The 19740-nt window shown below is 35.1% G+C and overlaps 1 protein-coding gene across 1 annotated transcript in view; it reads right to left on the minus strand.

Annotated features, from left to right (window-relative positions):
• Positions 1–19740, minus strand: part of AGL (amylo-alpha-1, 6-glucosidase, 4-alpha-glucanotransferase) — a 43891-nt gene that overhangs the window by 13054 nt on the left and 11097 nt on the right. Inside the window, exons 9-27 of the mRNA XM_009290443.2 lie at positions 19512–19614; positions 19324–19421; positions 18606–18745; positions 15767–15954; positions 14559–14682; positions 13338–13501; positions 12696–12797; positions 12297–12449; positions 12066–12216; positions 10853–10977; positions 10637–10749; positions 10376–10510; positions 9720–9850; positions 8993–9129; positions 7131–7264; positions 5722–5897; positions 3816–3918; positions 919–1144; positions 365–476 (exon numbers count right to left, since the gene is read on the minus strand). Coding sequence (XP_009288718.1) covers positions 365–476; positions 919–1144; positions 3816–3918; positions 5722–5897; positions 7131–7264; positions 8993–9129; positions 9720–9850; positions 10376–10510; positions 10637–10749; positions 10853–10977; positions 12066–12216; positions 12297–12449; positions 12696–12797; positions 13338–13501; positions 14559–14682; positions 15767–15954; positions 18606–18745; positions 19324–19421; positions 19512–19614 — 2615 coding nt within the window. The remainder of the gene's footprint in view (positions 1–364; positions 477–918; positions 1145–3815; positions 3919–5721; positions 5898–7130; positions 7265–8992; positions 9130–9719; positions 9851–10375; positions 10511–10636; positions 10750–10852; positions 10978–12065; positions 12217–12296; positions 12450–12695; positions 12798–13337; positions 13502–14558; positions 14683–15766; positions 15955–18605; positions 18746–19323; positions 19422–19511; positions 19615–19740) is intronic.

The following is a 19740-nucleotide window of genomic DNA, read 5'->3' on the forward strand; positions in this document are numbered from 1 at the left end:
GTGGTTAAACATTGGAACAGGCTGCCCAGGGAAGTGGTTGAGTCCCCCTCCCTGGAAGTATTCAAAAGTCGTGTAGATGAGGCGCTTAGGGACATGGTTTAGTGAGCATGGTGGTGTTGAGTTGACGGTTGGACTCAATCTTAGAGGTCTTTTCCAACCTTAATGATTCTATGATTCTATATAAGCAGTTGCTGATAATAAACAATTAGGCACTTTTTAAACGTTAAATCTATTTAAAGTAATGTAGTTTTAGTTGCATTAAACATAATTAATTTTTCACAAATATACTCAATAGCTAGAGAAAAAGATATAAAATATAATCATAATCTTTTGAATTGCATAGCAAGTGTTCCGTATATGTTACCTTCATCTCTCATGTTTTGATCTATCTGCGGACCAGCATTCCTTTCTCGGAAATTTATGCCTTCCATATGTCGTTGCATTGCTTCCTGTATTACTTCATAAAGTGGCTGATCCTAGATTGATTGCATATTTGGATGATATGTGAAAGGCAAGATGAAAAATGAGTAGAAAGGCTCTAATGTGCAAATAGTAGCAATTCTTACCCTCCAGTTTATGATACTTCAAAAGAAAAGCATCTAACATTTTCAGTAGCATCTTTGTCAACGGCAATACATTTATACAATTTTTAATGTAAATATTTTTCCAAGACAAAAAGCAAAGAAAAAAATTTAGAAGCTGATGGAATTTTCTTTTCTTCCATCCCCAACCCCCTGTGCCTGTCTAATCACATGATGCAGATGTAGTGAGGACTGCCTAAAATACGGAATTCTTGTGCTATAACCAAATTTCACCATAAACAACAGATAGCAACAGGTTCTTGTAGCTAGAAAAATTACATCCTTTCATTGAAAATTTATAGTTGTGTTAAATACTTAAATCAGAAGTGATCTTTACCATAGTGCCTGCAGGCTGAGGAGAAGAGTCATCTCTTGGGTACATCCTAGAAACAGGACACCTGAGAATGTCTAATCCATTTGGAACAATTTTACAGTAGTCCTGGATACACTGAAGCCACCACCATACAGCATCACGACAGTTGTATCTGGCATGTGTTCCCTGGCCAAGCAGATTGGGAATGAGACCGTGTCTTAAAGTCCCACCAAATGCTAAAATGATGTTCCTAGAACAAAACAAAAACACAGTCTTGACTAAGTTACTTTCAAGGCCATTATTGGACCAAGTATTAAGTACAAAGCAAACAAGTTTACCTCAATAGCAAGGTAAGTCAAGGAGACAAACAGGATCTTAAAGACAGATGCCAAAAGTTTGCTGTTAAAAGCTACAGATTACTTCATTTAGCATGAACAACTTTTATAATAATAAGTCATCTATTCCCTACTAATTCCCCAACATGAATACATTTAAATCAATCTGTACAAAACATACAACATATGCTAATATGGAAAAGCTAGTTTGCTCTTTCATAGGTAGTGACATAGAGCCTAAATCTAAGTCCCACTAAGGTCACAGGGAAGGTTTTTATTGACATTGTTTGTGATTACCCTGGTATCCATTCTGATGGAATGAGGAGAGCGGGCAGGAGTAGATGGGAATTTCCTATTAAAGTAGGAAAGGTGACAGCAACTGAGGTTATGAAATGTTTCATTTGAGAACTGTTGCGCATACCTTGCAGAAAACATGGATACCAACTAGCTTTAAAAGGGAATATAAACACACTAGTAGACTGCAGATCTTACTGCACGAGAAAGGTAATAGTTGGCCAAACGTACAACAGCATAAATACATGCTAATGTAAAACAACTAATTTTTATGTTTTTATCATGTGGCGAGCTCCACCCAAATTAAAAGATTAATGGAAATATCAAATCAATAGATCTGGCTTATATCTGGCTCATTTGTCAGGTTAAACATTTACAAACAGATATGAGATTGTAACAATCCACAATTAGCTGATTTCTAGTATTAGCAGACAAATACTAGCAGTTGCGAAAAAAAAAAAGAAATCACGGTAGACATGCAATCGTAGCTTTCTGATTAAAATAGTATTCTCTTGCTACTTCAAATTTTAAATAAATAATTTTGAAATTATTGCTCAGCAACAATGATGCAAGCACATGTGAAACACAATCACTTTGTTTAAGGACAAGCAGTAGTGTTACAGGGATTAAAACTACCTTATCTACACAGAACATCAGCTTCATATCAGTGCTAAGAAAGCAGGAGAGAATCATTGAAGTAGTATTTTTAATTCCACTTAGACAGAACTCCCAAGTCTGTCTAGAGCCATTAGAGTTTTCTACTGCACATCAACTGTTTCTAACAACTTGTGTTAGAGGTTTTGAGAGCATGCCTTTTTCCTACCTACCTGCAAAACCAGTAAGAACTAAGTATAAGTCAGTCTTACCTTGCTTCTAGATAGCGCCCAGTAACTAACATTAGACCTCTCAGTGCAATAAAGGTATCCCTTCCCCAAGAGCGAAAAATTCCAGAAGAAAAGTGAGGTAAACCTAAAAAGAAATGTGATTGTTCATCTGATTTATTGATATGGCAGAAATCTCCAAGCACACATGTATGTATAAAATACCCAGAAGTAAAAATATATTCACATTTATAATTTTCCTAGATTAAGATATTTAAAGTAAACAATATTCCAGACCAAGTTCTTGATAAAATGAAATAAAACCTCATTTTAGAACAATTATCTTCTAGAATTTCAAGATCACGCAATGGAATTTCTCATGTCAATAACAGTCACATTGAAATTTTTATTAAATCACTTTGTAACTTAACCAAGTGCCACCCTTTTAATTAAAAGAAGCAGAAAGAAAACTAACAAACAAAAAGCCAGAACTATGACAAGATTTATAATGTTTTGTTGGCAAGTGTTTATGTATGAGAGCCATGCCATCTCAGTAGCATAAAGGGGATAAGACTGGAGAGCTATGAATTTCTTCAGCCCAAAATTGTTCTCAGCCACTATAAAAGGAATCCTGCTTCTCTTTTCCAGCAGCTTCTACAACTACATCTTACTGCAGACATTATAACGTGTAACTTAAAGAATGATTCTGACTGATAAAGCATAATAATTACAACAGTAAGGTCCACCCTTGTCTTTTCTTCCATTTATTAAGTTTTTCAATCTAACAAACAAAAAATTCTGTATGGTAGAGGTTCAAAACGGCAGCCTCTTGTGCATGCTTGGTAGAACAACATTTTAACTTCTATCGCTTACTTTTCCAAAGTATTTGATAATACGGCCTCCATACCTCCGCAATTTTATAGTATATGGCAACGGCACTTGAGAATGACAATCCATGTACGAGTTAAAAATCTCAGACACAACTACCAGTATGAGATTGTAACAATCCACAATTAGCTGATTTCTAGTATTAGCAGACAAATACTAGCAGTTGCGAAAAAAAAAAGAAATCACGGTAGACATGCAATCGTAGCTTTCTGATTAAAATAGTATTCTCTTGCTACTTCAAATTTTAAATAAATAATTTTGAAATTATTGCTCAGCAACAATGATGCAAGCACATGTGAAACACAATCACTTTGTTTAAGGACAAGCAGTAGTGTTACAGGGATTAAAACTACCTTATCTACACAGAACATCAGCTTCATATCAGTGCTAAGAAAGCAGGAGAGAATCATTGAAGTAGTATTTTTAATTCCACTTAGACAGAACTCCCAAGTCTGTCTAGAGCCATTAGAGTTTTCTACTGCACATCAACTGTTTCTAACAACTTGTGTTAGAGGTTTTGAGAGCATGCCTTTTTCCTACCTACCTGCAAAACCAGTAAGAACTAAGTATAAGTCAGTCTTACCTTGCTTCTAGATAGCGCCCAGTAACTAACATTAGACCTCTCAGTGCAATAAAGGTATCCCTTCCCCAAGAGCGAAAAATTCCAGAAGAAAAGTGAGGTAAACCTAAAAAGAAATGTCATTGTTCATCTTATTTATTGATATGGCAGAAATCTCCAAGCACACATGTATGTATAAAATACCCAGAAGTAAAAATATATTCACATTTATAATTTTCCTAGATTAAGATATTTAAAGTAAACAATATTCCAGACCAAGTTCTTGATAAAATGAAATAAAACCTCATTTTAGAACAATTATCTTCTAGAATTTCAAGATCACGCAATGGAATTTCTCATGTCAATAACAGTCACATTGAAATTTTTATTAAATCACTTTGTAACTTAACCAAGTGCCACCCTTTTAATTAAAAGAAGCAGAAAGAAAACTAACAAACAAAAAGCCAGAACTATGACAAGATTTATAATGTTTTGTTGGCAAGTGTTTATGTATGAGAGCCATGCCATCTCAGTAGCATAAAGGGGATAAGACTGGAGAGCTATGAATTTCTTCAGCCCAAAATTGTTCTCAGCCACTATAAAAGGAATCCTGCTTCTCTTTTCCAGCAGCTTCTACAACTACATCTTACTGCAGACATTATAACGTGTAACTTAAAGAATGATTCTGACTGATAAAGCATAATAATTACAACAGTAAGGTCCACCCTTGTCTTTTCTTCCATTTATTAAGTTTTTCAATCTAACAAACAAAAAATTCTGTATGGTAGAGGTTCAAAACGGCAGCCTCTTGTGCATGCTTGGTAGAACAACATTTTAACTTCTATCGCTTACTTTTCCAAAGTATTTGCTAATACGGCCTCCATACCTCCGCAATTTTATAGTATATGGCAACGGCACTTGAGAATGACAATCCATGTACGAGTTAAAAATCTCAGACACAACTACCAGTGAATATGTGAAGGGAATATTTAAAACCAAACCCTTTAGTATAATTAATCTTTATGACCAATTTAAGGGAACATTGTGCCTCTGTGCTTCTAGGTAACTCTAAAGCAGGCAAATAGAATGTTACTAAAAGCGAGAAACTAAAAGCAGTAAAATTCCATGAGAGAAAGACAGATGGCAAAAAAAAGAAGAAAATAAACACCCCAGTGAGAGAGATGCCATTGAATCTGTAGATGTTAAAAGTTTCTATGGTTTCAGAAAGGAATGGGCCAACTCGGAACAAAAATAAATTCATTCTAAGCCACTAAACACAGAAGATAATACTTTTGACATAGGAAAGTGCCCAATTCAAAGACTGCCAGGTGCTGGCAGAACATTCGGAGGTATAAACACTATTTGCTGACTGCTTTTATGCTCTTTCCTTTTGGAGACAGTTTCACATCAGGCGTTCTTCTGGTCTGCTAATGGTTCGTTCTTTTTCTGAGAAGTTGTAAACAATAAATTCACCCTTGTACTCCATTACAATTCAGTTCTTAAATTCATATTTAAAAAAGATAAACTGAAATCTATTATGCTAAGCATATTTATCTCAAGCAAGTCTTCTGGAAAGAAAAAGAACATACTTGTGGATCTCCATATATGATAAAAGTGGATATAGCTAAAAATGTCTGTAAAAGAAGTATTTATAATCTCCCCCCGCCAAAGCAGTAACAAAGTGGTTGTCCCCAAGAAGTACTGCTAGACAAAACTCCTGTATTCTTAATATGGGCAAATCTTTATCTTAAACACAAGTTAAAACACATGGGAAAAGTGAGGAAAACCGCTACCTAATATTTTATACGTGGTGGCTGACATGGATCCCAAGCACAATGCAGACAATTTTCATATAGCTACTAAAACCAGTTTAACTATTTTGGAAGACTTTTTTTTTTTTTTTTTTTTTTTAAATGTTGTCCTTACTTACCAGCTGCCAAGGAAACACAACACTGTTCTTTCTCATTTGTAATCTCATTCAGCCTATAGGGAACATCATGTAAGGAAGGAGACAGATCTGGCAGACAAGAATATTTTCCTATCCCACACATCTGGACTGAACCCAAGGAAAGGTGTTTAACAAATGTTGATCCATTCTGCACAAATCTGTAATTCAACATAATTAAATTAAAGTAACTTTGCATTCAGCAATATCAGTCTATAAAATGTAGCCTTTTTCATTTACAGAAGATTATTAATAAGTATTATGCATAATAAATATAATAAACTAACAGTGAGTTAATATTAGTATTTTGCATTAACTAATTATGTACACAAGCCTTAATTTGTAAATCACTTTTTTCCCCTCAAAACGGGTGCCCAATGTTAGCCTTAAATTTTAACTTATTAACACCGATGGGAGTGTTCGTGTCAAATACTTCTACGGAAAAGGGTTAAAAAAAAAGGGAATTGGTTTGGTTTAGTTGATGCCTACATACAGACCTAAGACCTCAAAAATATGATAAAAGATATTTTACTATGAGGGAATTTGTGGTTTAGTTGATGCCTACATACAGACCTAAGACCTCAAAAATGATAAAAGATATTTTACTATGAAAAAAAATTTCTGTCAAACCTAGTCAGTATTTTTAAAGAGTGCCACATTTTTATATATATATACTTATATATAAAAAAATTGTAAATCAATAAATCAATTAACACATTGTCTAAAATAATACAACCTGCATTCCTGACTAGTTCACCTCCAAGCATTTTTTTTTTCATAAAATATACTACTTTCCACGTGATTTCAAAGCCATACCAAATTCTATGCCCATTTTAACATCTGTATTTTTACAAAACAATACTGATTTGTTCAGAATGTTCATAGCTAGAATAAAGCCTCTATTAAATCAGTCTCCCTTTCCAAGAAACAAAGGAGAAGCAGACACCGAAGATTAAACAGTTATTTCAAGAACTAAGCAAAGTGCTCAGAAAATGAAGGCTATTTAGCTGTGTTAGAGAAGAAATGTTGAACAAAGCATCAGCATCAAGTACAATCCGGTACTTTCTTTTTTCCCCGAACTTTGAATCATTGCAGTTGTACTAAAGTTATAGCAAAAAAAGTTTCCGAAGCCTGGCAAAGAAATGCTGCCTTAAGATTTCTTCCTCCTACTGCACAATGCCATCAGTAGTTATAAATTCAAACCCTGGATAGGCATCTGAACTCTCCATCTTCCAAACCACCACTGTTAGAAGATGGATTTGATACTCACTGCCAATTTTACCCTTTTACATTGGACAAGTATGAAAATATTCAAATTACATTCTCCAGCAGATAAAACTTAAAAGGTGCAAATATATACAGATACCTCTATAGCTCTGATATGCCAAGCATACCTAGACATCTGATGCCATCCCACATCCAGAAGCGTTGTGTATGCACCCACTAATATGGCATCAAAGTAACATGGGATGAGGTAACGTGGAATTCTCTTTAGGTAGACAAACATGGCCTTCAACCATTTACCAACCTATTAAAATACAATATAATTAGAACTTGATAACACTAGGGTTCAAAAAACCAGTGCTTACAGGATCCATCTAGTTAAAGTATTCGTCACAGTTTTTGTACATTTATTACATCCAAGTTATGCTTGACCACCACAAAGATGAGGTTATCTTCAGTTATTAACATCACCACTAGCATGCCACCATTCATGTCTAAGAAGTTGTCTGTGCTAGATACGTGTGGCAGAATTGCTGTATCCTCCTGCTCCAAAATTTCAGCTGAGAGAGATGAACTCTAAAAAAAGTAGGAGGGAAAAATCTGTACTATATCTGTACTATGACATAAATGGGCATAACATGAACTACAGAGATTATGTTTTGCTGAAACGAGGATGGCTAGTCTTGTAGGAGGGGAAAAAAAGAAAAAGATTAATCACAAAGAAGTTATTAAAACTGAGTAGCAAAGGAAAGCTACAACTCAAAAGGCATCACTACGACCCAAGCATGGGAAGGAGGTTTCTCATTGCTTAAAAAGACAGGACTGAAGAAATGAAGCTTGAGACTATGGATAGAAAAGTTATCAGAAGGCTAAATTATGTATGGCCACTAGTGAAAATGACTGCAGATCTGGGTCTAGGACTCAGGATTCTGGAGCTTCACCATCCTTATGTCACTGCAAAATGTTTGACACCTGGGGAGTATTTCTTTTCTTTCCTTCTAGTACTGTTAAAGAACATCATGACAACCTATTGGAAAGTCACTAAAGATTTAAACCTTGCAGATGGAAGACTGCGCAGATGAAGAAAGTACGTGTCGATACATTACATGATGACACTATACTTTTAACCTGGAAATTATGAAGGGAAAGCTACTTATATAAATGGTGAAATTGTAAAGTTTAGTTTCATGTGTCTTCAGTATAGCTATAGGTACTTTATATTTTCTGCAAAATAGAATGAGACACTACAAATTAAGAACTCAAAAAAAAATACACAGAAAAAATAAGCAACAGTCTTTGAAGAACAGCAAGTCTGGCAAGTATCTGACTAACTTCCCTTCCAGAAAAGCTCCGTCACTGAGATCAGACTCAGCATTTACTTCAATATAACATTAGACTGCTTTATCCATTCTTTTGCTTTCTATCACTACACTTGACTTCAGGAATAAAATGGAATAAGAATGCTAAAGCCTTTATTAGTATATTCATTATGCAAGTTACCCAAATCAGGTCTTCATCTTGTGAAATGAATAAAGCAATTGCTGTGCAGGAAAATAAAATATAACAAAGAAAGAAAAGGACTGTATTGCAATGCAGCTATACAGGTAACTTTAATCTCAGTAATTCTTATCTTCTCAGTGCTTGACTGTGCAATCTTACTATAACTGTATCATAATCATGTATGTCTCAGTAGTATTTAGGCCGTCTTTTGAAAGTACTTAAAAAAAAACCGTTGCTTTATTTTTATTTGGAGGAAAAGTAATAAACGGGGAAGGATCCCTGCAGGCCTTTATGTAAGAGCTAACAACCCCTTCATGCCCTACATACTTTTCACTTCCTTTTTGCAGTGTATTCTTAAATAGGATTGAGGAGAGGGAAGAAAAACATATTAGCGGTTTAATCTCCTAGAAGAAATTGCCTAGACAAGAAATATGTTACAGACAGACTGAATTTAAAAATATACCAGTAATTGAAAAGGAAACAAACTAGTAATTTAAAACCCCAAAGTCACCAAATAAGTATTTTTACTCACTTCTGTACAGGCTCCTGCACGTGAAATCAGACGATTACTGACATAATCAATCATCCAGTCTCCAGATCTTAAATTATCACAAAATGGATGACCCAAATCATTCTTTGGTCTAATGTCTGCCATCACTGACACTAACCCTGAAGATACAAACCCGACACTGTATTAAAAGACACACCATTATCACAAACAGCAATTACAATTCAGGAGGAAGAGGTACACAGGAACACATGCTTTAACTGGATTTAACTGTATTACTTCTCTTGATCTGCAGAACAAGTTAGGATACAACTCAATTGTAGTTTCCTCAGCGTACATCCTAGACAGTTATGAAAAAATCACTGTGGAATAACTCGCATGATGGAATTAATACATTTGATAAATGATTGACACTCCTCAGTAATCTAGTAATGCCTAGGGTTTAATTAATGTGACTTTTCACTGGAGGTATATGTATTTTCTTTTTATTTTAAAAGCAAGGGCATTGGTGTTAAAACACATATTGGAACTTAATTCTGCAGCCCAGAGTATCGAGAGAGAGGGTTCTTGTTTTAGATGTGATTTCCTGGGTACAACACTGATAAGTAGCATGGTCAAGCAGAAAAAAACCTTACTGTTTTTTATCCAAACAATGGCACCAGCCATAAAATAGCATTAAAGTATGATCTAGATTGAGCAGCTCTATTTTACTTTTTTTCTTGACAGAAAAAAAGAATGCTGAAACTATTACCTTGGAGGCCTGCATACTTCAGCGGTGACCAGTTTGGTATATTGTAACAACCTCCACCATCTTCTTGTTCTTCTGCCTCACACCTATACAGTACTTGATTTAGGTCAGCCAAAGTTAGTTTAGATGCAATACTGAAAAAACAGTGGAGAAAAAAAAAAATTCCAAACCCAAAAGCAGCATTAGTAGGGAAACAGAGAAGGGTTTTCACAAACAATTCTAGTTTTGAACTTACATCAAAATAATATATACAACTCTCCCACCACTTAATCTTGGAAATTAAGAGCTTGGTTTTTCAGATGTTCTGAGATGTTCTGCTCAGATGTTTCGGTATTTATTTAGAAACACAGTATTAAGTACAAACCCCAAACAATCATACCCCAATACTGACAAGCACTCCATGTTAGTAAGTCTACTTTAAGCAACAATTACACAGAACGTGAGCAAAAGAGCCTGGGAAGTTTTTAAGTATAAACCCTGCTTAGTATTATACATATAAAAAGAATATTTCAGAGTTTTTATTGCACTCTGACAATCCAAATCCATCCGTAGTAACAGAACAAAACAAAACAAAAAATCCTCACTTTAAGTTTACAGACTCTTCTTCGCTCCCACTGTAGCTCTCTCGGTTCTACTTCAGAAACTTAAAGAATACTCACGAAGAAAATAATGTTTTTAATATAGGTGCTGAGTGATCATCAGGAAGACTTCCAGATTTAAAACGAGGGCTGAACTGGATCAAATGATTGCGAAGTACACCAACAGCCTCTTGTGCCTTTGGGTCAAGACTAACTCTGTAAATATGAATGTATAACTTGTAGAAATATAGCACTTAAAATAACTATTCCCGAGTTTCAAAACAAAGAATCCTATCATTCTATTTTAACTAACACAGCCATTTGGCACTTGTAATAACGTACCTGAATACTATTACACTTCCTGGTGTTAATTTTTCAAATTCTATTTCTTGAACAAATTCATTTGGCCCTTTTATGGCAGTTCCAGCTTGCTTTATAATTTTACTGTCTTTAATCTTAGAAAAGAAAAACACATTTGTAACTGAAATTCAATGTCTTTTTTCTAATATAAAATAGCACAAATTACAAAATATTCAATGGGTGAAGGAGGCTAATTACCTGGATATGCTCTCTGAGTTCCATTGTGAAATTAGGCAATCCATTTACAAAATGTTCATCTTTTTTGTAAGGACTAGCATTTCTCTCAATAGTCCTAGCCTCAAGTACTACTTCTTCTATTTTTCCTAAGAAAAGTTAAATCATGTTGTAGCTGTTATGATACGTTAAAGTAAAAGTGATTCTTTTGAAAACACGAAGCAAAACCCAAAACTAAAAACCTAAATATTCAAAATACAAGTCTCAGTTTTACAGCTACAGAACAACCAAATGTGACAAAACATATGGGGAAGTGTTTTAAATATCCTATAAACATTCATTACACGTTCATTGGCTGGGGTGTTTAGTTCTGTTAGCTACCTTATTATCTTTTAGGAGACTATATTAGATTGGTTTCCAAACTGCAGCTACAGATGTTTTATCTTAAAAATTTAACAACTTATATAAATATTCAAATATTCTAATTTTCTCTATCCTTTCGGTAATCTACAAACTAAGGTATACAAGTCTTGCAGCCACTTGTAAATGTCTTAACATATGTGACTGACTTTAAAATAGGCACACACACACACACTCAAAGAATTGAGTATGCTTAAAAAGCCAGTTTGGAAAGCTTCTCTTCAGAAGTACGGCCAGGTAATGTGTAGAACTCGTTATACTTTGCTACTATTAAGTATAGTAAATACTTTGCATATTTAATTAATATTATGTATGTATTACCTATATATTATCTTTATATTAACTTATGCATTACAATGTTGTTTCTTATTAAGATGTATTTTAAAACCACAAAAGTAGTCGTATATAAGAAAGATGAATAGTAATGACATCAACAAATATGATAAGATTTTAGCCTTTTTCCCTAGTATAACACTTAGTAAATAGTAATCCCCCCCCAACTCTGTACAATTAACCATCTTGCTGTTAACTACTTCTTACCAGTTCACAAACAAGACAGTAAATAAAACCACACCCTCATGGGGAGCTTATAGCAGGAAGTATACTCGATATGAATGCCTCTGAAAACCCTAAGCAAGGTAAGTTTGTTATTGTTTCTTTAACCACTTTTGGTGCATGCACGTTAGCACATATAAAACGAGTGTTATATACTGAAAATTATGATATTGATTTCATGTGTTTCAAGTTAAAAAGTATGAAATTAGAATAACTTGAATTTTTTGTACACCTGCCATCTCTTGAAAACAAATCTGATTACCTGGGATACACATTTCAGGTACTTCTTTACTGTAGAAGGAAGTTTTAGGATCCCTGAAAGCAGTTCGACTTACAGCCACAACAGACTGGTGTGTGTTAGGACAATGTCTTGTCACTGCCACTATATCTTCATCAACTTGATCTACGTACACCTAGAAAAGACATACCATTGCAACTGTGCTCACTCAGAACATAATTACGGGGAAATCGCAATGTTACCCTCACTTCTTGCCTGATTAAAGCCCTTAGCCGCCAGCTCCTGATGCAGCCTGTTCATGGCCAGCCTTCCTGCTAGAATTCCTGTTTGGAAATTAACTTCACCAGAAGTCAGGTGTCCTGCTGGATTCCATTTTGCATAAAACCTCTCTTCAGATACTACAGAGATCTGTAAAGAAATTAAGATTTAAGCAAGTATCAACTACTCTAAAAAAACCCAAACAACCAACAAACCAGCTGGAGGTCTCAACTATATAATCAATTCAAGTTTCATATGAAATTGGACAATCCAAAGTAATGCCAGCTAGTAAACTGCTTGGAATTTCAAATAAACAATGTTAAAATATATGTCTTAAGACAAGAATAAAGTTTACATTTTTAAAAGTAACTTAGGAGTTAAACTATAGACACATACCTGGTGTGGTACTAGTTCATCATAGCCTTTGGTGCTTCCTGTAGCACAGCATGCCATGGAAACAATCATTGCGCTAGGAAGAGCATCATATGCAGATCGGTGCTACGTTAAAAAATAAATAGGTAATAAATAGTGAAACAAAGACATAATTCATCCCTCCCAATTCAGCATACAGAAGACACTCAGTTTAACAGAGGAATTGCTAATCACATGATCATCATTTTCTCAATCACAACAGAATTATTGAAAGGAATTACTACAAATGCACTAACAAAAGCAACTTAAGAGAAACCCTCAAAAATAAGCACTCCAATTCCCCACCATTCTCTTTCATTCTCTCCTGTAAAACAGGAGCTTAGGAGAACAGGTTAACAATCCACTCATAGTAGCTGGAATGAAAGAATCAAAACAGCTCATTAAGTAGCTTTATATACTTTTTCTCTTGAAAGACAAAATCTTGAACGTCAGAAGGAGTTGTTACAGAATTTTATTCTCTGCATGAAAACTTGAAGCTCTGAAACACATTTTTCCTAAATATCACTCAGGAAAAATATCCAGATTGCACCAAGCCCTCCCATGGTTCAGAAATACCAATGCAGAAAGCATTAAATGTAAACTTTGGGTTTCGGTTTAGGTGCTCACCTGAATTGGACATTCATTATCATGTGTAATATCCATAAACAGTGCATGAGCAATAGCTGGCGTCAAAGGCCTCAAACGTGGCTGAACAAAAGAGCCAACAGGTTCACCTCCAAAACGATAAACCAACCTTCCCTCTTCATGGCTATTATAAGCAGTCATTGCCTCTAAAGAACAAAATAGGTAAGTGCTTGCATAACTACCATAGAGTACAGCATGCACAAAGATGTCAAGGCAGCATTTTACAGTTGTTATTTCAGTGTGTTCAATCATTTAAAAAAAAATCACATTAAAACTATATTCTCCAATGTGGATACACAACCTTGGAGTATTCTATTTACCTTAATATATTAAGGTAGAGAAAGGTAAGGGAAAAATGGGAGAAAAAAAAAGCAGAGCTCTCAAACTGTTTCTCATAGGCTTTAAACTCACGCAACAAAAATCAGACGTGATACAGCACTTGCATAGCAGAACTGTGCTACAACTTCCTTTTGTCTCGCTAGAATAAGAGTGAAATATTTAACCTTCTGTAAACTAATGCAGGATGTCTTCTTTTATTTTACAGCTAGTACTGTATTTTTTGCTGAGTATCAAAAAAGTCACAATACAAAAACTGTACTTCTGATTACATGGAGTATGAAATTAAAAGTGCATAATCCAGAAGAAACCTTTTCCTCAGAAAAAAGCACATAATCTATAATCTCTCATTGGAAAGAGATCACACACACAGCAAGCCTACCTCTTATTAAGGAGGTAATGCCCAGCCTATTCACAAAGATATTGTCCAGCTCCTCATTTCCTGTGAACAGTTCAGCCACTACATACAAATCGGCTTGCAATTTTCTAGCTGTGTCCAGCATGTACTGCAAAAAGCACAGCCAAAAAAGCCACAGAAAGGGGAAAGGTAGATACAAAAAAAAGGACAAGTTTCAAAGCTAGGCAGGGATTGGACAATAGGAAAATGCCACGCAGCAGAAAAATAGAAAGCCAAGATTAAGGAACAAAAAAAGTTGTTACACAGAAGGACACACAAACGCAAGCAAAATTAAGAATTAGCATACAACACAGGAGAAGTTAAATAGAACATGAAGAAGAAAAGGTAATTGCATAAGCAAAGAACATGTATATGTAAGAAAAATATAAAAGCATACCAATGTTAGTTTCACATTAAAAACTCCAAACCATACACAACAATCCTACATAATTTTCAACTGCTTATTGTACCTCTAATCAGGCTGGTAATTCCCAGGCGGTTGACAAAAACATTGTCAATGTACTCACTGCCCGTGAAGAGTTCAGCTATCACATAAAGATTAGGTCTGACTGATCTGGCTGTTGCTAGCATCTCCTATAGATCATAACACATTTTTAATGCAAGACATCCATTGTCAGCTATGTATATGCAATCATTAACATGAATGTTAACCAAACATAAATGAGTCGCTCATATATGCAGTTCATTAAAAAAATATTAACAACAGGTAACATTCATAAAAACCATGTTTGTATTTTACAGAGATTATTTATGGACTGAGTAATTCTAGGAAATTCTCTGAAGACTTTAAGCTAATTACAACTTTGTTTTTAAACAAAATCTTAACTCAAAATGCAAGAACAAAAGGTTGGATTAAAGAGATACCTGTTAAGGTAAGAAATCTGAGGAGGACTTCAGTTTAAGCCTTCAGAGTTACCACTCCAAAAATAGTAACGATAAATGAAAGAATGACATAAGTTTTGAAATGGCTGCATTTAAGAGCCACTTACAACTTTTGTGTGGGCAAATCAACTTGTTTTAGAGAGGTCTTCATAGATTTAGGTAAGCTCTGTAACCAAGCTAAGGCTAAACACTAACAAGCTGAACTACTCAAAGCTATTTAAAGCTAATTTACTAGGTAAGTGCAATTTCTGGATATAGTCAGCTCTGTGGTAAACAATAAGCACCAATCTTAGCAATAAGCCTGCCAGACTAAACTTTCTGCAGGTGTTCTTTACCAACTTTTAAATTCTGGGACATAAAACACTTCCTGTTTAATTCAGCAATAGCAAAATATATATGGCAAAGAAAAACTAAGACTTTTAACCAAGTCTTGACAATCACCCCAGCTAAAACTGCCATGCTGGATACTGGCAGCCATTGCACTAAGGCCATAGCTACGTAAGGGAAAAGTTAGCCAGGCCCATCCACATCTGCAATATTTCAGCTAAAGTGGAGAATTAAAAGATACAATAGCTACACCACTCTAGTAACTGTTTAAAGTAGCTGAAACTGTATCTAAACATTACCAGTCAAGAAACCTTGCTTATGCTGTGAGGAAGATTCATTCACACCTGAACTCTGCCATGCAGAGATCCTGCAGATTTTGTAGCAACAGTGCAGGACGTATTTCACAGACAGAAGCCGCTTTATAATAAATATGCTTAATTTCACGTACCTCAGCTACATGAATAGGTGTTGAGTGACAGTTGTCAAGACGAATACCATGGAAATATGTGGCAGTGATTTCAGTGTATTTTTTCATATGTGCCCAGAGGTATGGGCAGTCTTCAGGTTTATTACCATAACGCAGTTTCACACTGTCTCCCCAACAAATAAGCTCTCTTCTCAAGTAAACATTTGAACCTGTAAGGGAAACAAATTCACTATAGTGTATATATCTATAGTATAGAATGTGCGCCAAAATGAAAATGTGGTATTTAATTTTCTACTGCTGAAGAGCAGGAGAACACTGATGAAGAGTAAAAATTCTAACAATAATCGTATCAACTCAAAATCTACACACCCTACACTGATGTATAATTTCAGACTACTCCAAGAGAATATTTAACTTCTATAGTGATACTGAAATAATTTTTCAGATTGAAATCAAATTCCTTTTCAAATTAGTATAAAAACTGTACTTGAGGAAAAAAAGAAAAAAGCAGCAAACAGATGAACAAAATCAGTAGTTCCGTTGTTTATACTGGCCAAATTATAAAAAAGCATCTAAAAAACATCCCCCCCTTTCTCCCCCCCCCCCCCCCCCCCAGCCACAATTTAAAATTTTATGTTCTGTTAACAGCAGACTGTGATGATGTAAGTCAAAATTTCCAGAAGTACTTAGGCAGGTAGGTCACTTAAATGGACAACAAAGTCCCTTAATTTTTGTGTGTATAAAAATACTTATCCTCCATCTAGTCTAGTTTCATATACTATTTTTTGCCTTTTTTTTTTTATTGATTGCATCAAAAAGAATTTTAAATCTGAGTTCACCTGTAATATACTTACTGCACAGAATATACTGACAGAGGTTTAACTGTGACAGACTTAAAAAATCAGTCCATATAAAAAAAAAAGTGACTTCTCTCCTATGTAAATCACATATTTGACAATGGCAGTATATCATTTAAAAAACAAACAAACAAAACCACCAGTATTGATTGCATCAAAAAGAATTTTAAATCTGAGTTCACCTGTAATATACTTACTGCACAGAATATACTGACAGAGGTTTAACTGTGACAGACTTAAAAAATCAGTCCATATAAAAAAAAAAGTGACTTCTCTCCTATGTAAATCACATATTTGACAATGGCAGTATATCATTTAAAAAACAAACAAACAAAACCACCAGTACCCCACACTATTTGCAACATATAATATCCAGGCACAATCATGGAATTGCCAATAATCAGACCCCACATAAGAGAAATACAATTATCTTCCAGCCATCAGTCTTCTGAAGGTCTGTTTATATTCATCTTATCTAAACGTGATCAAAGCATGAACAGGGTCAGCACCACTCAGGATAGGTAAGACAGAGCTACTCCATTGCTTTCTGCTACTCCTAGACCAGCTATACTGATGCATCACCGCAGTTATTTTAGTGGTTGAATCTTGAATTAGATCAGGAAACTTGTTCAGCTGAAAAGTAATCCTGCCTTAGCAAAGAGATTATTTTTCAGCCAGACTAATTCCCTAAGGCTCGCATTATGGACACCGAAGTGATTGGGCCTACACAATGAAAGACGCACGAGAGTAAGCAGCTAGTAAGTAAAGAGAAGGGATTGTAAGTCACCACTACTTCCAAAAACATTCACTTAAGCACAGCCTACCTTTTATCTTCACTAATGGCAACACAGCAACATGGACAGAAAAATTCACTTTTTTTGGATGTACACCATGATTTTTTTAAGGGCCATTTACAGAACTAGCTGCGTTTGTTTTGCAATTCCTGTATTTGTGCCCCTACGTATCATCTTTTCACACTGTATTCTCAGTTGAAATAATGTGTAGCATAAAACAAAGGTATAACACAAGTATAAAGCACTCAAAGTTACAGACGAATTAACAGAGAACTCGATAGCGGAAGTTAGGTATGCTAACTAATGCCAGTGACTGAAGGAAAAAATACAACAGTCTTCCCAGAAGAAAGGGCAATTAGCTGAAAGGCAACTCAACAAAAACACCCTTGAAACACATATTACCTTCATCCTTGCAAAGGAGAAAAAAGTAAATAAAAAGCATTGGAAGGGCTGTAGATTATTTTGCAGAAATGAGGTGTTTGCTAACTTCTGATCACTCTGGAGTATCAATCAGATTAGCTTTTAAAGCAGACTCAACAAACTCGTAGATAGATGTTTTTAATTAGAATTAAACTGGCCTTTGTTTGATTCAGTTTACAGAGTGAATGACTACTCTGAAAACAAGAGTTCTGTCTTGCTTTTATTGGATATCAATGCTGTCCCCAAAGGGGTTAGAATACAATATTTTAGTGCGTGGTGAATTCATACCTTATCTTACTTACCCTCACAAGTAATCTGCAGACTTATTTTGGAGTAATTGGGTCACCTCTTGACTGCCTGACTGCCACTCACTGGACCTTTCAAGGATCCAGTTTTTGCTCAATAACGCAGTAAAATACTATCCACCTTTTTATTGCATTAGTTTTCTGCCACACCGTCATTGTCTTATGGAAATGCCAACAAGCAGTGGTGTTGGAACAAAGTAAGCAAAGACAATGACAGAAGTGGGGAGGCAGGATGTCCCCATCTCAGTGGCAGAAAGCTGGTAATTTCCCTCTCAAATCTTGCAAAACTATACCTCAAATCCCAGTTCTTATAGTTGATCTGTATGCTGAACAGGAAATAAAAGTGCTATAAACTGAGTATCTGTCTGCTATTCTGCAGCTTCATAGGAATACATCTGGAAAAAAGATGAATTAAATAAGATCCTTTTTGTTTTGGCTAGAATATCAAAACGTTTATAAGATGATTCAAAGTTCTTTTACAAACCTGGTTCTGCAAAGTTTCGAAGAGGATCATCTCCCATAACCCAGCCATTATGAGCCATGAAATAACAAGCTTTATCTGGCTGATGTATCATCGTTTCTTCTTCCTCCACAGTCAGCTCTTTGAATGGATAAGTAAAATACCTACAGAATAGACAGGCAATTAAAAAAAGAAAACAAAAATATAAAGGTAACCCAAGCTGAAATTCATTGTCTTTGAAATTAAAATATCTGCTATGAACTAGCTTGTAGATAAAACAGATACAAAAAAAACCCCCAGCAGCTGCTAGACTATAAGTGATGGGGAGTTTTCTATTTTGTAGCATGTCTTGAAGAAGAAAGGACAGGTGTTGCCACTATCTTGGTGTCAGCTGGTAGTGTAAGATTAAAGCCCTAGCCCTTCAGATACATGAGTGGCATCAAGTACATCAAACTTGAAAGGTGTAAGCTTTCCTACTTCCACCCCTCTTCCACCTACAAGAGCAATTTGCACTATGTAAGGCTTCGATGTGCTCCGACTATTGTTTCATGCTGTCTGGTCACATTTGTTTATTAAACAGTTGTCATTGTTCCTTAAAAAAGACAGTCAATTCATTAAGTGGCATTTGTCCATGGGAAAGAAAATGTATACTTGTACATATAAATGAACACTTTTAATGAACTTTGAATTCACTTTCCCTGGATAGATTCTACTAGTTTCCAAACAAAACAAAAAAAATTACCCGGTAACTAAAGGATATTTTCTACTGATAGGACCCAGCTTAGGACCATCACCAGCCAGTCGTTCATAAACCACAGTCCCCACAAGACAATTGACAGCCTAGAAATAATTAAATTATGCATTATTGAAATGCCTACATTTATTTGCAATTTAAAACAATTCAGCATTAAAACACAGTAATTATAAGACCTGCTCTTGATGGTGATTAGTTTGTCTGTATTGTTCAGCATTCAGTTCCTCAATCCTCTTGCGAAACCAGTTACAACATTCTTCTATTGCAGCTGGTCCATTGCTTACCAGGAAGACATTAAAATCAGAGAACAATTAGAATAATTTATTTTTAAAACATGCAGTATACATAACGGAAAGGAATGAAAAATAAAATTTTTCCCATCTCTAAAAATAATTTCATTTATTT

This window comes from Aptenodytes forsteri, unplaced genomic scaffold (assembly GCF_000699145.1).
Source record: "Aptenodytes forsteri isolate BGI_AS27 unplaced genomic scaffold, ASM69914v1 Scaffold237, whole genome shotgun sequence".
Classification (NCBI taxonomy): Eukaryota; Metazoa; Chordata; class Aves; order Sphenisciformes; family Spheniscidae; genus Aptenodytes; species Aptenodytes forsteri.